This window comes from Phyllobates terribilis, unplaced genomic scaffold, assembly GCF_046119375.1.
Source record: "Phyllobates terribilis strain yellow unplaced genomic scaffold, ASM4611937v1 Scaffold_9__5_contigs__length_417890890, whole genome shotgun sequence".
NCBI classification, from domain to species: Eukaryota; Metazoa; Chordata; class Amphibia; order Anura; family Dendrobatidae; genus Phyllobates; species Phyllobates terribilis.
Genome location: NW_027362769.1, coordinates 133,592,066 through 133,610,576, shown reverse-complemented (window position 1 = coordinate 133,610,576; position 18,511 = coordinate 133,592,066). Strand labels below are relative to the sequence as shown.

Sequence of the window (18,511 nt, the reverse complement as noted above, 5' to 3'; positions counted from 1 at the left end):
TCTCTTGCAAGGGGCATTGGAGTTCCTCCAAATTTTTGGCAGCCATTGCTTCACTGCATAGGCAAACAGTATGGGAGACACACTTACTAATAATGGGAGCATTTTTTGCAGGGGCATTGGAGTTCCTCCAAATTTTTGGCTGCCGTTGCAGTCACTGCATACGCAATAACAGTATAGGAGACCCACTCGTTAATAATGTGAATAACAAAGCATAGCTGGCTGATGGCTCTCTAACAATAGCAAGGGCTGACTGCTGGCCCTTTAAGAATATTAAGGGCAGCCTGATGGCCCTATAAAAATAGGCTTTGTGACTTTCAGAGTCCCTCCATCATAAATTTAGCAGGATGTGTCTGATGATGTGTCACACACCACATGGCCAAATAAGGTTGTAAATTGTTAAAATGACATTTCCTGGTGAATGCATTTGTCTTGGTTGAAAGCAATGCAAAAGTGCAAAAACGCATCAAAAACGCTACGTGTGAACATAGCTCAAGGTGTGGAGGAGTATTTTTGTTTTTGGTTATTTATTTTGCCTTATAAGTAAGTCATTACCCTGGGAAGGATGTTCTTTAACATATTTCCCAGGAAAATCCATTTTGGTTTAGTTTTTGTATGTTTTCTTGTGAGTCCGTAAAAGTGGCGTAAGGCTAAGTGCCCATGATAATACATACAGTTCATGGAAGCAGCAGTAGTCTATATCCCATACGGGAGTCATCAATATTATGCTCAATAAGTATTTGCATATCCAGGACTACTAGAATGTGGACATATAATAGGCTAAATCGTAAGCAAAACATATGTTAGAAACAAGGAGAGAAATAAACGATCAAAAAGCCATACACATAAGTGCCCACGATGCAGAAATGCTCCGGATTTTTCCTGAGCGTTTCTGCATCTCCCTGGCAGAAAAAAACGCATGCAGATTTTAAATGCATTTTTCCTGTCAGGGACAAGCATAATTGAAGCGTTTTGATCATGCGATTTCGCATGCGGGTTGTCAAGCGCTTTCCAAGCGATTTTAGCATCACTTGGAAAGTGCTTGACAACTTGGTCACACTATATAAATCCATGCAATCGGCATGGATTTATATAGTGTGACTGTAATAGAATGGTAAAAACTAAATATTATACTTACCTTCTGATGGCCCCGAGTCTCCTTATCCGATGCGTCCTTTCTTCCCGGTGTCTCGCGGTTGTGTAAAAGGACCTGCCATGACGTCATTTAGTCATGTGACGGGTCACGCGACCGCCGATGTCAGCTTAAAAAACGCATTGTGGGCACACAGCCTAATACCTCTGACAACTTTGTTGACAGCAGTGACCTGGGAGTCAGAAATGCTTCCAGGGGTCTTCCCCATGCTGTTCCCATGTCATTTGAGCACTGTTCACATCAATTTGGGCAATTTTTAGGCCCTCTGCAGACCGCCGGGGAGAGCCACCGGAAAAATGCTTGAGTTTCCCATAGACTTACATTGGGCTCGTTACTCGGCTCATCACTAGTGTTCATCTGTTTTGGGTTTTTTTATGTTCGTCAATGTGGGCAAGGATTGGGGTTTTAGATGTTTTAAGGTGCATTCAGACGTTCATGTACAAATCGGTCAGAGATTGAACTGCAATACATGGACTAGTGGTGAGTCTCCCAACCCAAGCATGACAGCTTCAAAGAACTATAAAAAGCTGTCATGCACGGATCGTGAGACCCCCGCCAGTCTGTGCTTTGCTGTCCAATTTTGGACCAATTTGTACAGACGTCTGAATGCGATCTTAGACTGATTCATCAACTGCTACATTATAAAAAGTTGTTACATTTTTACGCCAATGTATTCCAGTCCTCCAATTCCTAACCCCACCAGGACTGTTTTTCTGTATGTCTAACATTTTGGTGCAAATTTTGCTACATTTTAGCAAAACGTGACTTTTTGTTCTAAAAAGGTACCAAAAATAAAAGGTGAAAATGAAACGTTTTTAAGCAAAATTCTTGAACTGCGTGCGCCATTTTGAAACAAATTGAGCAAAAAACTTCAGCAAATACCAATTAAACAGAAAAAAAAAAAAGAAAGTAAAAAAAAAATGAAAATATTGATTTGAGCCCAATGTCTATAAATGCTGTGGAATATGTTGAAGCTATGTAAGCCGTATTAATAAAACTGTATAGGTCAATAGCTCTTATAATGTCCAGATTCCACTTAATATATCTTATCCTATAAAAGATCATCGCTTTCTTGCATTGTTTGAGCGCTCCATGGGATGATTAAGTGCATTTATGTGAATAATAGCTTTTGTAGGTTATATGAGGACACGTTCCTGTCTGTCTATTTACTCTAAGATAACATATAAAATGGCATCTATTGTAACAATCTCTGTTGCTGACCAATAATTATTCTCATAGAGGGCCTTGTTGGAGGCATGTTTCCTAATGTGCCAGACATACTGCTGTAGCAGTGCTGGACTTATAATTTAATTACTTGTTGTTTTTTTGCCATCAAAGATGCAGGGTTTTCTTTAAGAACCCGATATTATACATCATGAAATAACGCAATGAAATAGTATCCTGAAAAGTCTTATATTCGTATACGTTGGAATATGAGGAGGTGTATAGACTTGTTTTTTGGTCAAAATTAACCATGATTTGGCCTACCCCCAATGACTGTCGCTAAGATTAAAGGGACCTTTTCATGTCTCACGTCTCTTAGTTATATAGGATTTTGCAAGTTGCCTTTTTAGAGAGAAAGAAGACTAGAACTATAGTGCCACCTATTGGAAGTAGAAATCCTAAAAGTCAATATCGACCACTTAACGAGCCTTGTCACATGACTTAGGATAAAAGCCAAACCAGAATCTCAATTTGCACACACCTGTTTCGGGGTGTTGCCCATCATCAGTGCAAAGCATGAGATCTGATTAGTCTGTATGAGAGGCCTCTGACTGGGGTCTAAGGGGTTCCTATGTATATAGGAAGTGGTAACATCTCTCCTTGTGGAGTGACATTCCTGACATTCTGACGTAAGGAGGCTTATAAGCCATACAATGATCTTCTGGGAAGTTAAATATGCAAATTGCCTCTTCAGAGAGGAAGAGCACTTGAACTCTAGTGCCACCTATTGGAAGTAATAAACCTAAAAATCAATATTGACCCTTTAACGAGCCTTGCAATATGACTTAGGATAAAAGCCAAATGAGAACACTTGTTTCAGAGTGTTGCCCCTCCTCAGTACAAAGTGTGAGATCTGATCTGGCTATATGGGAATTCTCTGACTTAGGTCTAAGGGGTAATGTTACCCCTTAGACCCCATATGTATATAGATAGTGACAGAGTATTTTTCTTTATCTTTACTATATAGATAGTGACAGAGTATTTTTATTTATCTTTACCTAGTAGAGACCAAACAGTGACAGGAAGTTGCATACAGAACCTGAGTATATGGGGTATTACATTATTTTCCTGTCTTACGTCATAGATGGTGAACATCCTACCTCCGGACTTTTGAAAAATTCATATTTCACGTAATATTTCCTGAAGCAAAATCTGCAGTCTTCCTCCATGTCCCACTTTGACTGCACATCGATCACCAGTTCATGATCTTCTATAATTCTTTCTGGAAATAAATAATATTGTATTATATTGTCGTCCATTGTGACCAAATCCATTTATAATGGGGTTGTACATGATCTTATCTAAAAGAAAAAAAAAAATTATAAAGAGAGGTTCAGGCAAAGTTGCAGGAGTCATATAAGTAAGGGTCAGTAAGGACGCCCACCAGTCCTTATTATGTCTTTATTTATTATGTGCTAATTTGATATTGTCTTTGATTTATGTCAAATTAGTCAGTTCAGGTCATTAAAATAAGCATAGCCGATACTCATTAACGCAGAATCATCCAGATAATGTACAGTATTCATCGGTAATACACAAGATGTTAATACAGTAAATGAGGTGTCCCAAAACAGAAATTTGTGGCACATCCATAATGGACCTTCTGCAAGCCAAAGCAAATGCCTTTGGGGTGGCTTAGGTAAATGGTAAGCATGCAAAATTATTGGTAGCATCAGGGGTAAATAAAAAAATTTCGAGAAAATAATAGAGACAACTCTATGAACAAATCTTTGAAGGTACTTTTAGGGGTCATGCAGATGAGCGTATAAATCGGACATGTGATGTGCAATATTTGGTCGGACAGCACTCTGACCCATGTTAATCGAAAGGGCTGTTCAGAATTATTTTTCTCTCGGTCCGACTGTCCATCTGAAAAAAATTGCAATATTCAATACTTTATTGCATACATCGGATGAGACTCGTCCATTCAAGTCTACGGGTGTGTAAAAAACAATCGGACCCAGGAACAACACAATATCCAGGTAATGTTTTTCATCATTTTATCCAGCGACACAGCTTGGGGGAGGCAGGAATTATGCCCTAGGTGTTAGAAAAGGGCACTAACCTACTCTGCATTAGCTGGTGTGACACTGGTATGATATATGAGGGGAGGTATGTGTCACTCAGGTTGCTCTACTGTGTGAACTGAAACCTACTAAATTTCTACCAGCATGTTATATGCTGGGGGTTAACTCTCTTAAAGGGTGTGGTTTTATGGGAATGGCAAAGAGGATGGGAGGCCATTCCCCTACCTCCCCTCAGGGTGTGGCTGAGCGAGGTTTAAATGCTTAGTCCTGTTTTTTTTTTCTGTTGTGTAACTTCAGCTCAGAGAGGAATTGAAGGTGCTACAAACTGGTGCAGGGTGAACCCGCACACATCTGGCCTGTGTTACCATTTGTCTTTTGTTTTATCTTTATGCCAGCAAGGCTGAGTTTATTTTGGCTGAAGTCTGCAGTGCTTTATGCTGACATAATAAACCTGCAGACGAAACCGTTCCTGTGTCTACTTACGACTGCAGCCGAGTGTGAGTCATCTTGCTACACATGGTATTTAAATACAAGGCTAAGGCAGCAAATGATTGACAGTGGATCTGTCACTAGATTTTACAATAAACTCTGAGTACATTGTTAAATAGGTATTTTAGACTGGATGAGGCTGGCATACTTGCTTTGAAAATCAGTTTTAGGATGGCTGTGTAATTCTTTTAAATGTTTGAACTCAATCTCCAACTACCCAGCCTGATTGACAGCTCTATAGTGCCCCTTCTCTGTCCAGCTGTTGAGATCTCATACTGCTCAGTGAAAGCTGCAGCTGTCAATCAGGCTGGATGGGCAGAGATTGAATTAATATAAGACAGCTGAAAAAACAAACAAAAAAAGGAGTGCCAGCCGACGAGCATGGTAGGTCCACACGGGGAATAGGGGAGTTAAAGGATTTAAGCTCCACTTACTTCGCAGGGATGAGAAAGATTCCTATCCCCACTTCTTCCAAATCTCTCCTCCTTGTACATTTGGAAATGTAATGGAAGTTAAACCATATACTAGAGTGATTGCCAATCCAGCAAGAGACTCGCAGAAATAATTTGATAAAAATAGTTTTACAGCTTAATAACAAATAAACAAACCAAATTTATCGTTTTCAGGTTTCCCCTTTATGAGGATAGACAAATAACTTTCTAACTGCTTTATATACTACAGTGCATGACTTCCTGAGACGTCCCTCACAGGAAATGACATATCTTCATCCTGTTTATACTGTCATCATTTAAAATATCTATATATGTTATAAAAAATAAGAAATATTATCAATAATAATAATATAAAAAAAAATCCTTCAATTCCTCTACCCCTTGAGTGGACCTACTGTGCTCGTCGGCTGGCACTCCTTTTTTTGTTTGTCTTTTCAGCTGTCTTAGGCTATGTGCCCACGATCCAGACGTAGCAGTGTTTTGGACGCAGAATATTTTTGCTGCGTCCAAAATGCTGCGTTCTATTGAATGAAGGTAAATCTGCATGTGTTCACTGAACCATGAGGACATTCTAGTGGTCAAATTTGTCTTGCATAGACTAGCGACTCCGCAAGAGAATTTGACATGCTGCGGTCCTGAAAGATGCGCCGCATGCCAGGGTCTGTGAGTGATCCGCAGCCTCTGATGCACATATAGTGGACATGGGACTTCTAGAAATACCATCCACTCTGCTGTAACATCTGGCCGCTGATCATGGGCAATATGGAGCCTAATTAGGATGCCCGGACCCGGTAGCAGCAGGCTGATTGAGCTGTAACAAAGTTGTCCACATTCAAGATATCTATTTAGTGTGTTTTGTTGGTTTTTCTTCCCCTCTTCCCTCCTCAGAAGCACTCCTTTTCAGCCTTTTTCTTGCTTTTTTCTTGAATTAATATAAGTGGACTCATAATCTCTTTTATTCTTTTGCTGGACTCATTAAATGTTCATCTTAATTTCAGTAATATTCCGCCATTCTGACATGGGTTTTCAAAGTAAGTACAACAGCCTCATTGGGTCTAAGAAATCTATGAATGCAGTTTGTATTTTGATTTCTGGTGAAAGATCTGGTGAAAAGTCATGCTCTAAGCAGGATAATGGAAATAATGTACTAAGAAAGATTAGTTGTATTAAATCACATTTCCTTATTCTCATTGACATAGGAACACAGCCACTAACCTAGATACAATGTAGGCAGCTGCTCAAACAAGGTCCAGTTCTGGTCATCTATATAATGGTTCTTTTGAATCAGAAGTTGGCACACATTCACAGCTGTGGTGTCATTTGGCACCTCCAGGGCTCTGCTGGTCCCATCTTCACTGTAGACTTTAATTACCTGGAATAGTATCAAACATATTTCTATTTAAATGTGTAAATACTTTATGTCTGATCAGTGGGGGTGCAATAGCTGGCAACTCCACTAAAGAGCTGTTCTTGGTGTCGGCGGCGGCCGGAACTGCCCAGTTACGGAGCTGCACAGCACCATCTACTGTATAGTGGCCGCGGCCGGGTACTGCACATCTGCCTCCTATTCAAATCAATAGGGGGTGCATGTGCAATACCCAGCCATGGCCACTATTCCGTTGACGGAGCTGTGCTGTGCAGCTCCAGCTGCTGCAGATCCGGAGAACAGCGAGGGTGTCGGGAGTCGCACCCGCACCGATCAGACATCAATGACCTAATCAATGTTAAAGTAGTGGACAACCTCTTTTATTCTTTCTGCGTTTTTTTCACAAATAGGATGCACTGAGAAAATGCAAAAAAAAAGACAGTAAACAAGTTTTGCTGGGTTTTTGCAGCATTTTTGCAGCATTTTTAGTGAATAAAATACCTTAATTATACATGTACTATAGACGAATCAAACACGTAGTCCAAACCATAATATCGCTGCAAAAAAGCAGCAAATAGATGCATTTTATACACAGTGTTTTCACTGCCAAGGGGGAAGGTTTTGGCTTTAGAAAAAAAAAACGCTGCATGTGAACAAAGCCTTAAAGTGCATAGGTGCTGAGTTATTGTCCCGCTATACGTTGTACAGAACTGTGCGGTTACGGCTCTGCACACTGCACATCTGACCACCATGGCAGCTGCAAATGACACTTTCAGTCTTGGAATCAGTGTGAGGTCTCATCCGTCAGACCCCATCCAATTCTATTCCAGATGTAAACCTCTTTTAGCTTGTAGATTTTTTGCTAGCTATATTAGTATATTACAGATGCCCAGTAATCCAGATAACACCGAGCCTTAATATGAATTTGAATTAGTATGATTAATTCCTCAAAGCTGACTTTTATTGAGCTCCAGTCCTACATATGCAGACCATTTACTTCTCAAAAAATGTGTACAGTTGTCATTAACGTCTTCTATTCTCTGACCTTCACATTCTCATTTCTCAACCCCTGTCATTGCCATGGATTTCCTTGAAAACATCACAATGCAGCCCTTGTTTCATCCTAGTTCCGGGTGACATGTATCAAGCAGGGGATGGTATAATTAGTCATGCTCAACACACACTATAAGCTTTTTATTGCTAAAGGTCTTTTTTAACGTCTCGTTCCATTTTCTTCTTTTGTTTTGTTTAACTTTGATGATTAGAAATTTCTGTACAAAACTTCTGTGTTTTCCTTTTGTTTGTCTTTCCACAATTAGACGGTGAAGTCAAGTAAGGCATATTATTACATTATTTGAGGAAGATAGAACACGGAAGATATGTAGCACTAAAATAGAAACACCCATATACTTACCCATATATCAGATACGTCTTCTATGGGTAAGTAACTAACTGGAAAGTAAAGCAACTCTACATTTTTCCATAACAGAAAAATAGTATTATCCTCTCTTAATTAGACAATGAATTCCAGCCATAAATATATATGTATGTGGCACCCCAGGGGTCTGGTTTCCACAGTAATGCAATATTACGTCTGAGAGCAGGTGGGAGGTCTCTTGGTCAGGGATCCTATGCATGCCACACCTCCTGCCCAGTCCTGGGAGGGGAAGGACTTCCCCTATATAAACCTGGGGCTGAGGCAGGGTTAGTGAGTAGAGAAGAAGTAGAGACAGAGAAGAGAAGCAGATATAGGAAAAGAACATCAGGAGCTCTGTGGGAGCAGTGCTATAAGGAGTCAGGGGCTGGCAGCTGCAGAGCTCACCCTGACTGAGAAGCTATCACCGGACCCGGAGTCCGAGGCTGTGGGGACTAATCTTTACCCAGCAGCAGAAACCGCCCGGCAGGGGATTTCAGGTCCTCTGGCCAAGGAACCCAAAGGCACGGTCACACGCGTGGGACCAGCACCGCCGTCGTGGAGCGGACGCCACTAGAAGGCCCCGAGTCACCGGCCATACGGGTGAGCACCACACGGTACACTCAGGGACGTGGGCTACTTATACCCGCCTCTAGCAAGGTAGCCAGAAGAGTACAGTCAGTTTGGGAGGCCTACAACTCCGCCTGACCAGGGGAGATCCCATCTGCTCAAGGACTGACCAGGCCCCGATCGCTAGCCAGTACTCCGGGAGGGTCTATCTTTGTCACCAGTAAAGACCCTGAATTACACCGCATCGTCTCTGAGTGATTCCTGCTACCCCATCATCCACGTCGGCTGCCCTGAGGCCATACCCCTCCCGTTGGGGGTGATACTATCACGCTGCACAATCCTACCACCGGCCTCAGCGGTCTGCCCTGCAGCGGCAGCTCCTTCGCTGCATTCAACGGGTGGCGTAGTCGTCCAACATCTACCGCTAATACAGCGCCACTTAGTCTGACTCCCTGGGCACGGACCGGGTCACCGCCACGAGACTACAACCCTCAACAGATCCGGCTCCGGGTAAGCTCCCGCGTGCGCAACGCTGCGCGACACAGGCCCAGGGGTGCGTCATATATATATATATATATATATATATATATGTATATATATATATATATATATATATATACCCACACACACACAGTGGTGTAACTAGAGTACAATGGACCACAGTGCAAAATCTGGACCTAGACCCCCCTGCATGTTGATCCGATGTATGGGCCCTTGTAGTGTTCTAAATTCTATAATGACACAAAAGTTTGCCCCCCCCCCTTCATTACGTAGTAATGTTCCCAATACTAATATCCCACATTCTGGGCCCCTTGCAGATATATATGACAGTTAGTGATGAGCGAGCATACTCGCAAGTGCACAGGAGGAGGAGAAGGTGAGCTGTGACATCACCTATTGTGAATGGTGGATCTTGTGTTATCTACTATCTACTGCTATCTATAGGTAACATTACAGCTCACCTCCTCCTCCTGTACAATGACTGATAACACCTATTGATGAGCGAGCATACTCGCAAGTACTCGGTACTCGCCCTAGCATCTCAGTTCTCGAGATGCTCGGAGCTCGCCGAGTACTTGCAAGATGCTCGGGTCCCCTCCCTGCATGTTTGGCGCTCTTTAGAGCGCCAATCAACATGAAGGGATTGCCTGCCACTCACTGTAATGAAGCAGCCATGGTGTTTGTGGCATTACAGTGATTGGATGGCTGCACAGCGTCATCAGGTCTATATCAGACCTGGCGCCGCCATGTTTGTCACAATCACTCCGGAATCAGGCAGTGTAGGGAGAGCTGCTGCTGCGTCAGGGAGAGATTTGGTTGTGTATTAGGTAGTGTAGGGAGAAAAACCGTACATTACACATATCCATCTTAACAAACAGTCCTTCTGAGGACTAATCCATCTGCAGAAATATCAGGCAGGCAGTGTATATAGGCAGGCAGGCAGTGTATATAGCAGACTGCAGTGCATATAGCACAAGAGGCTCCATTCCAATTCTGCCTTCTACTGCTGTTAGATATTTCTACACAAAGGCCCAGGTCTCAGGGGCCAGGAATACTTTTTTTTTGGATCTTAATCCTAATTATTTGCTTAAAAAGCAATCCAGAGAACACCGTTTTTCTGCTCCATTTGCTTGTTGGCACTGCAGAATACAGCCAGGTCCTTTCCATATTACAGCGTTAGAAATCCAGCTATTTAAAACTGTGTTTTCACACGGATCACATATACAGTACAGACCAAAAGATTGGACACACCTTCTCATTTAAATATTTTTCTGCATTTTCATGACTATAAAAATTGTACATTCACACTGAAGGCATAAAAACGATGAATTAACACATGTGGAATTATATACTTAACAAAAAAGTGTGAAACAACTGAAAATATGTCTTATATTCTAGGTTCTTCAAAGTAGCCACCTTTTGCTTTGATGACTGCTTTGCACACTCTTGGCATTCTCTTGATGAGCTTCAAGAGGTAGTCACGGAAATGGTTTTCACTTCACAGGTGTGCCCTGTCAGGTTTAATAAGTGGGATTTCTTGCCTTCTAAATGGGGTTGGGACCATCAGTTGTGTTGTGCAGAAGTCTGGTGGATACACAGCTGATAGTCCTACTGAATAGACTGTTAGAATTTGTATTATGGCAAGAAAAAAGCAGCTAAGTAAAGAAAAACGAGTGGCCATCATTACTTTGAGAAATGAAGGTCAGTCAGTCTGAAAATTTGGGAAAACTTTGAAAGTGTCCCCAAGTGCAGTGGCAAAAACCATCAAGCCCTACAAAGAAACTGGCTCACATGAGGATCGCCCCAGGAAAGGAAGACCAAGAGTCACCTCTGCTTCTGAGTAGAAGTTTATCCGAGTCACCAGCCTCAGAAATCGCAGGTTAACAGCAGCTCAGATTAGAGACTAGGTCAATGCCACACAGAGTTCTAGCAGCAGACACATCTCTTCAACAACTGTCAAGAGGAGACTTTGTGCAGCAGGCCTTCATGGTAAAATAGTAACATACATAACATAGTTTGTAAAGCCGAATAAAGACTTGCGTCCATCAAGTTCGACCTGTTAGTTCTGTAATTGCTAAAGTTGATCCAGAGGAGGGCAAAAACCCCAAATGATTTGGCCAATCTTCACCTGAGGAAAAATTCCCTCCCGACTCTGAAACCAGCAGTCAGAATAAATCCCTGTATCAACCTACTATTTTATTTTATTTTTAAGTATATGCTGAAATCTGCCTGGTATCTAGAAATGCATCCAGTCCCCGCTTGAACTGGTGTAGTGAATCCGACATTACCGTCTCCTCACTCAGTGAATTCCATATTCTCACTGCTCTTACCGTAAAGAACCTCTTCCTATGCTGGTGCTGAAACCTTTTCTCTTCCACTCTTAGTGAGTGCCCTCTTGTTACCGTAATATCCCTCCCTTTGAACAAATCCCGGGCAAGATCTCTATACTGTCCCCTAACATATTTGTACACATTTATTATGTCCCCCCTCAACCTTCTCTTTTCCAGGCTGAATAGTCCTAGTTTTGCCAACCTCTCTGGGTATTGCAGTCCCTCCATTCCCTTTATTAATTTTGTTGCCCTCCTTTGCACATTTTCAAGCTCATTTATATCCTTTCTATATATTGGGGCCCATAACTGAGCACAGTATTCCAAGTGTGGTCTGACCAGTGCTTTGTGTGGAAGAACAATGTTCTCATCCTTTGCAGCTATACCTCTTCTGATACATCCCATTACCCTGTTTGCCCTTACAGCAGCGGCCTGACTTTGGGCACTCCAATTTAGTTTGCTATCAATCAAGATGCCCAAGTCCTTCTCCATCTCTGAATTCCCCAATGATTTCCCATTCAGTGAGTACTGGTGACTTCCATTTTTCCTTCCCATATGTATGACCTTACATTTCTCCTCGTTAAACCTCATTTGCCATTTAATGCTCCACCTACCCAGCTTATCCAAATCCCTCTGTAGATCTGCACTGTCCTCTTTTGTATTAATTGTTTTACATAACTTTGTGTCATCTGCAAATATTGATATTTTACTATTTATCCCGTTGACTATGTCGTTAATAAAGATATTAAATAACATTGGGCCTAGTACAGACCCCTGTGGTACCCCACTAGTGACGCTTACCCAATCTGAGTATATTCCATTTATAACCACCCTCTGCCTTCTATCCTTTAGCCAGTTAGCTACCCACTTGCAGACATTTTCCCCCAGCCCCATCATTCTCATTTTGTATACCAACCTATTATGTGGCACGCTATCGAACGCTTTTGAGAAGTCGAGATACACGACATCCACTGGTTCCCCCTGATCTACTCGAGAGCTAACCTCCTCGTAGAAGTCAATCAGGTTTGTTTGGCAGGAGCGATTCCTCATGAATCCATGTTGGTTCGGGATTAAAAGATTATTAGCATCAAGATGCTCCGTAATTGCCTCTTTAATGAAGCTTTCAAAAATTTTGCCCACAACGGACGTCAAACTCACCGGCCGATAGTTTCCGGCGTCACTTTTCGCTCCCTTTTTGAATATTGGCACTACATTCGCCTGTCAAGTGGCACAGACCCAGTCTCAACAGAGTCCTTAAATATAAGATATAACGGTCTGTCTATCACATTACTTAGTTCCCTTAGTACCCGTGGGTGTATGCCATCAGGTCCTGGTGATTTGTTTATTTTAATCTTACTGAGGCGTTTCTGTACCCCAGCTTGGGTTAGATTTGTCATACTTAGTGGAGGATTAAGCTTGTCACTTCTCATTTTTCCTGTTAGTTCGATTTCCTTTGTGAAAGTTGTCGAAAAAAAATTATTTAATAGATTAGCTTTATCCTCATCTTTCTCTATGATTTTGCCTTCCTCACTTTTTATCGGTCCAATATTATCCGATTTAATCCTTTTACTATTTATATACGTAAAGAACAGTTTGGGATTTGATCTACTTTCCCTAGCAATACATCTCTCTGTTTCCTCCTTCGCTATTTTTATTTGTTTTTTACAGGTTCTCGTTTTTGCCTTGTAACACATTAGTGCCTCCTTACTGTTTTCCTGTTTTAATCTCTTGAATGCCTCTTTTTTGCTATTTAACGCCCCTTTTACGTTCTTGTTCAACCATATTGGTTTCCTCTTATTTCTGGCCCTTTTATTCCCATACGGTATATATCTCTCGCACTGAGTATTCAGATTTCTTTTGAAGGTTTCCCATTTACTATTCGTATTCCTTTGATTAAGAACTTTGTCCCAGTCAATAAGTTGAAAGCTTTCTTTCAGCTGATCAAACTTCGCCCTCCTAAAGTTTAATGTTTTTGTTGTGCCCTTATTGATAACCCTACTGAAGGGCATTTTGAAGTCGATAATATTATGGTCGCTAGTACCTAGGTACCCCCCTATCTGTACCTCAGTTATTCTATCAGGCCTATTAGTCAATATTAAGTCCAACACGGCCTTCCCTCTCGTTGGTTCCTGCACTAGTTGGGAGAGATAATTATCCTTAATATTTGTCAAGAACCTTTTTCCTTTCTGAGATCTACAGGTTTCTGTTTCCCAGTCAATATCCGGATAGTTGAAATCCCCCATTACAATCACTTCATTATGTTTTGCTACTTTGTCTATTTGTCCTAATAGCAGATTCTCATTCTCCTCTGTTATATTGGGTGGCTTATAGCAGACCCCCAGTAATATTTTATTATTATTTTTAGTTCCCTCTATCTCTACCCACATGGACTCGACCCCCTCTTCTCCCTCTCCTATATCTTCCCTTAGTCTGGGTTTTAGACATGACCTTACATATAAGCAGACTCCTCCGCCTTTCCCCTGTTTCCGGTCCCTTCTAAATAAACTATAATCTAATAAATTTACCGCCCAGTCGTAGCTATCGTCTAGCCAAGTCTCTGTTATACCTACGATGTCATACCTCTCCTCCAATATAAGCGCCTGCAGCTCATCCGCGTTATTGGTCAGGCTTCTTGCGTTGGTCAGCATGCAAGATAAAACTTTGGGGTTATTTAGCATCCTATTCTTCTCTAACGATCTAACTGTACTATCCCCACCCCCCTCTCCACCCTCATTATATTCACTTCTCCCCTTCCCCCTTGCTTGCCTCACATCCCACCTATTTCCTTGGTTTCCCCCCCCCGTCTCTAGTTTAAAAACTCCTCCAACCTATTAGCCATCTTCTTCCCCAGCACCGCTGCACCCTCCCCATTGAGGTGCAGCCCGTCCCTACGGTAGAGCCTGTAGCCGACCGCGAAGTCGGCCCAGTTCTCCATGAACCCAAACCCTTCTGCCTTGCACCAACTCTTTAGCCACTTATTCACCACCCTAACTTCCCGTTGGCGCTCCTGTGTGGCTCGCGGGATTGGTAGTATTTCTGAGAAAACTACCTTGGAGGTCCTTGCCCTAAGCTTCCTACCTAGGTCCCTGAAATCATTTTTAAGGACCCTCCATCTACCACTCACTTTATCATTGGTGCCGATGTGGACCATGACCGCTGGGTCTTCGCCAGCCCCACCCAGTAACCTGTCAACCCGATCCGCGATGTGCCGGACTCGAGCGCCAGGGAGGCAGCACACCGTTCGGCGATCCCGGTCTTTGTGACAGATTGCCCTGTCTGTCCCCCTAATAATAGAGTCACCCACTACCAGAACCTGTCTTGCCTGCCCTACACTTCCCCCCTCCCCCTCATTACTGGAGCATACACTCCCCCGGCGGTCAGAGGATCTGTCGTGCTCCAATAATGCCGGTTCTGAACCAGCCTTCCTATACTTCTTCCCTCTATCCCTCCTAACTGTTATCCAGCTCCCTGCCTGTTCAGCCTGCACTTCCCCTCTATGCTCCACCCCCAGTATTGACCCATTGAGTGTCTGCTCGGTGAGCAGCAAACTCTGTTCCATGTTGTCGATGCTCCTCAGTACCGCTATCTGAGCACTTAGATCCAGAATTTGGGCTTCCAAGTGCACGATATGCTCACATCTCTCGCAGCAGTATGGATCCTCGAGCGGTTGCTCACGGAATGCATACATTGCGCAAGATGTACACTGCACGGCTCCGGCCAAAATGGACGTCATTCTAAATATGGGGATACAGTCAGTATATATATACAAGTACAAAACACAATTATTTATATATAGGTGTATGGACGGGGATCAATTAGGGATGTGCAAGTGTATCAATTAGATATCGGCGGGGGATCAGTAAAGTATGGACGGGGGATCAATTAAGTATCAAGTATGGACGGGGGAATCAGATAAGTAGGTCAGGTGGATTAATTAAGTAAAAAGTAAAGTAAAGAAAGATGAAATACAGACAGCAATTCAGTCCAAAGTCCTCCCTTCCAAACTCCCTGAATCCAAAGTCACTTTCACCTCAGTGCACTTCCTGCTAGGAAACCACTGCTAAGGATAGGCAACAAGCAGAAGAAACTTGTTTGGGCTAAATAACACAAGAAATGGACATTAGACCAGTGGAAATATGTGCTTTGGTCTGATGAGTCCAAATTTGAGATCTTTGGTTCCAATCACCGTGTCTTTGTGTGACGCAGAAAAGGTGAACGGATGGACTCTACATGCCTGGTTCCCACCGTGAAGCATGGAGGAGGAGGTGTGATGGTGTGGGGGTGCTTTGTTGGTGACACTGTTGGGGACTTATTCAAAACTGAAGGCATACTGAACCAGCATGGCTACCACAGCATCTTGCAGCGGCATGCTATTCCATCCGGTTTGCGTTTAGTTGGACCATCATTTATTTTTCAACAGGACAATGACCCCAAACACACCTCCAGGCTGTGTAAGGGCTATTTGACCAAGAGGGAGAGTGATGGGGTGCTACGCCAGATGACCTGGCCTCCACAGTCACCAGACCTGAACCCAATCGAGATGGTTTGGGGTGAGCTGAACTGCAGAGTGAAGGCAAAAGGGCCAACAAGCGCTAAGCATCTCTGGGAACTCCTTCAAGGTTGTTGGAAGACCATTTCTGGTGACTACCACTTGAAGCTCATCAAGATAATGCCAAGAGTGTGCAAAGCAGTCATCAAAGCAAAAGGTGGCTACTTTGAAGAACCTAGAATATAAGACATATTTTCAGTTGTTTCATACTTTTTTGTTAAGTATATAATTCCACGTGTGTTAATTCATAGTTTTGATGCCTTCAGTGTGAATGTACAATTTTCATAGTCAAGAAAATACAGAAAAATCTTTAAATGAGAAGGTGTGTCCAAACTTTTGGTCTGTACTGTATGTTGTCAAAAAATACTGCCATTTCTGGCCTCCATTAAAAATTTCTTTCAGTGTGTCAGTGAAGCAATTCACACCAGTTTGCTGTTCAATCTACTTACCTACAGGCCAGGTATTTAAAACTCTGTTTTCTCCGTCACACGGATCACATATAAGTTCGCTCCAAACTCAGTCATTTGTACTGAGCGTGGAAGATACTGTCCTCCATTTGAAAAAGGCAAGGCACGTGGCAAGGGACGGGAAACTGGACGTGATGGTAATGGTGCATGCAGAGGCCGAGGACAGCGCCATGGGCAAGCTAAAATTGTGCCACAACAAACACCTAAATCTTCTCGCCCAACCTTCCTGTCCCAATTCCTAGGTGACCGCAGCACACCACTATTGAATCCAGAGCAGTGTCAAAAGGTTGTTGGTTGGAAAGCGGATAATGCTTCCAGTCACTTAGCCACCACCACCACCACCCTGTCTTTCACACGGTCAAGTCTCAGTAGCCGTTAGTATGGACCGCATATTCCTCACCCTGATCCTCCTTCCTCCCACCATGCCGAGTGCCCGGAGACAACTGATCCCACACTAGGATACTCTGAAGAGCTGTTCACTTTTCCATTTATAGATTCGGGCCTCTCGCTCGGTCCACTTGAAGCGGGGCAAAAGGAGATCGCATGTAGCGATGCCCAAATATTTGAGCAGCTACGGTCACAAGAAGGCGACGGTGGGAAAGTGTCACAAGAGGTGGACGATGATGAGGCACAATTGCCAGAAAGTCAGGAGGAGGACCAGGGTGCAGAAGTAGAAGAAAAGGTGGTGGATGATATAGTAACTGACCCAACCTGGCAGGAGGACATGCAGAGCGAGGACAGCAGCACACAGGGGGAGGGAGGCAGAGTACCCCAACAGGCAGGAAGAAGCAGTGTGGTGGCCGCAGACAGAAGGAAGGCAACCGTTCCTCGTAACACCAACACGAAAGAAGTTGCCAGTACAACTGTTAGGTCTTCCCGAGTCTGGTTGTTTTGTTAACCCCAAAAAGGCCATTTGCACCACCTGCCAGGCCAGCATCAGCAGGGGTGGCAAAACAACCAGCCTGACCACCACCAGCATGATCAGGCACATGGCAGGAAAGCACCTGACTTTGTGGGCCGAACCCCAGGGTCCAGGAACAGTGTCTGCGGGTGGCACCATCGCTTCTTCCACTGTTGTGCATGCAAGCTAATCCCCTGTCCATGGTGCATGCGATGATGCCTCCTGCCCTGCACCTGTCGTTGCACACTCTCAAGAAGCAGCTGTTATAATCTGCAACAAGTACTAAGGAAAGAAAGGGGAAAGCTATCCCTACAGTAAGACTAAGCTGAATCCCTACGATGTAGCGGGCTGCCTGTTCCTTGCGAACAGACCCGCCTTAGTCCTTGGCTAGTCTGAATGTAGATCTATAGCATAAAGGATGGGGTCCCTAAAAGAACTAAGGACTGGAACAAAAATAGAACACCTTCTGAACAGAGAAGGTTGTTGCAGAACACAAAAAGATAAACTGACAAAAAGGTACTAGAGGTCCCAGAAGGACCAAACAAACTGACAGAGATAGGCACAGTAGCACCTGGCTAGCAAAACAGTCAAACAACACTGAAGTCCAGCAAAGCCAAAAGGGCGGACCTGGAATATAAAGGCAGATGGTCACGTGACCGCAAAACACAAGATGGAAAAAACAAACAGGAGGGTTCTAGCAGCAGCATCAGGAAGCACGTCCATGTCCTTGTCCCAGCGCAGCGTTCAGTTGTCCATACCCCAGTCCTTGGATCGCAAGCGCAAATAGCCAACGTCCCACAGGCCACACTACTAAATTTTCACATTTCACGACTGCTTGCGCTCAAAATGTTGCCTTTTAGGCTCGTGGAGACGAAAGAATTCCGCAACCTGATGGCGGCAGCTGTCCCTTGGTACTCAGTCCCCAGCCGCCACTATTTCTCCCGGTGTGCCGTCCCTGCATTACACAAACACAGCACGTGTCCCAAAATATTAGCCGTGCCCTCAACAACACAGTTACCGGGAAAGCCCACCTAACCACGGACACGTGGACAAGTGCTTGTGGGCAGGGACGGT

At 43.5% G+C, this 18,511-nt stretch overlaps 1 protein-coding gene across 1 annotated transcript in view; it reads right to left on the bottom strand.

The window, feature by feature from the left end:
• Window positions 1–18,511, bottom strand: part of GRB14 (growth factor receptor bound protein 14) — a 104,238-nt gene that overhangs the window by 45,873 nt on the left and 39,854 nt on the right. Inside the window, exons 2-3 of the mRNA XM_073645681.1 lie at window positions 6,558–6,714; window positions 3,475–3,596 (exon numbers count right to left, since the gene is read on the bottom strand). Of these exons, the coding sequence (XP_073501782.1) occupies window positions 3,475–3,596; window positions 6,558–6,714 (279 nt within the window). The remainder of the gene's footprint in view (window positions 1–3,474; window positions 3,597–6,557; window positions 6,715–18,511) is intronic.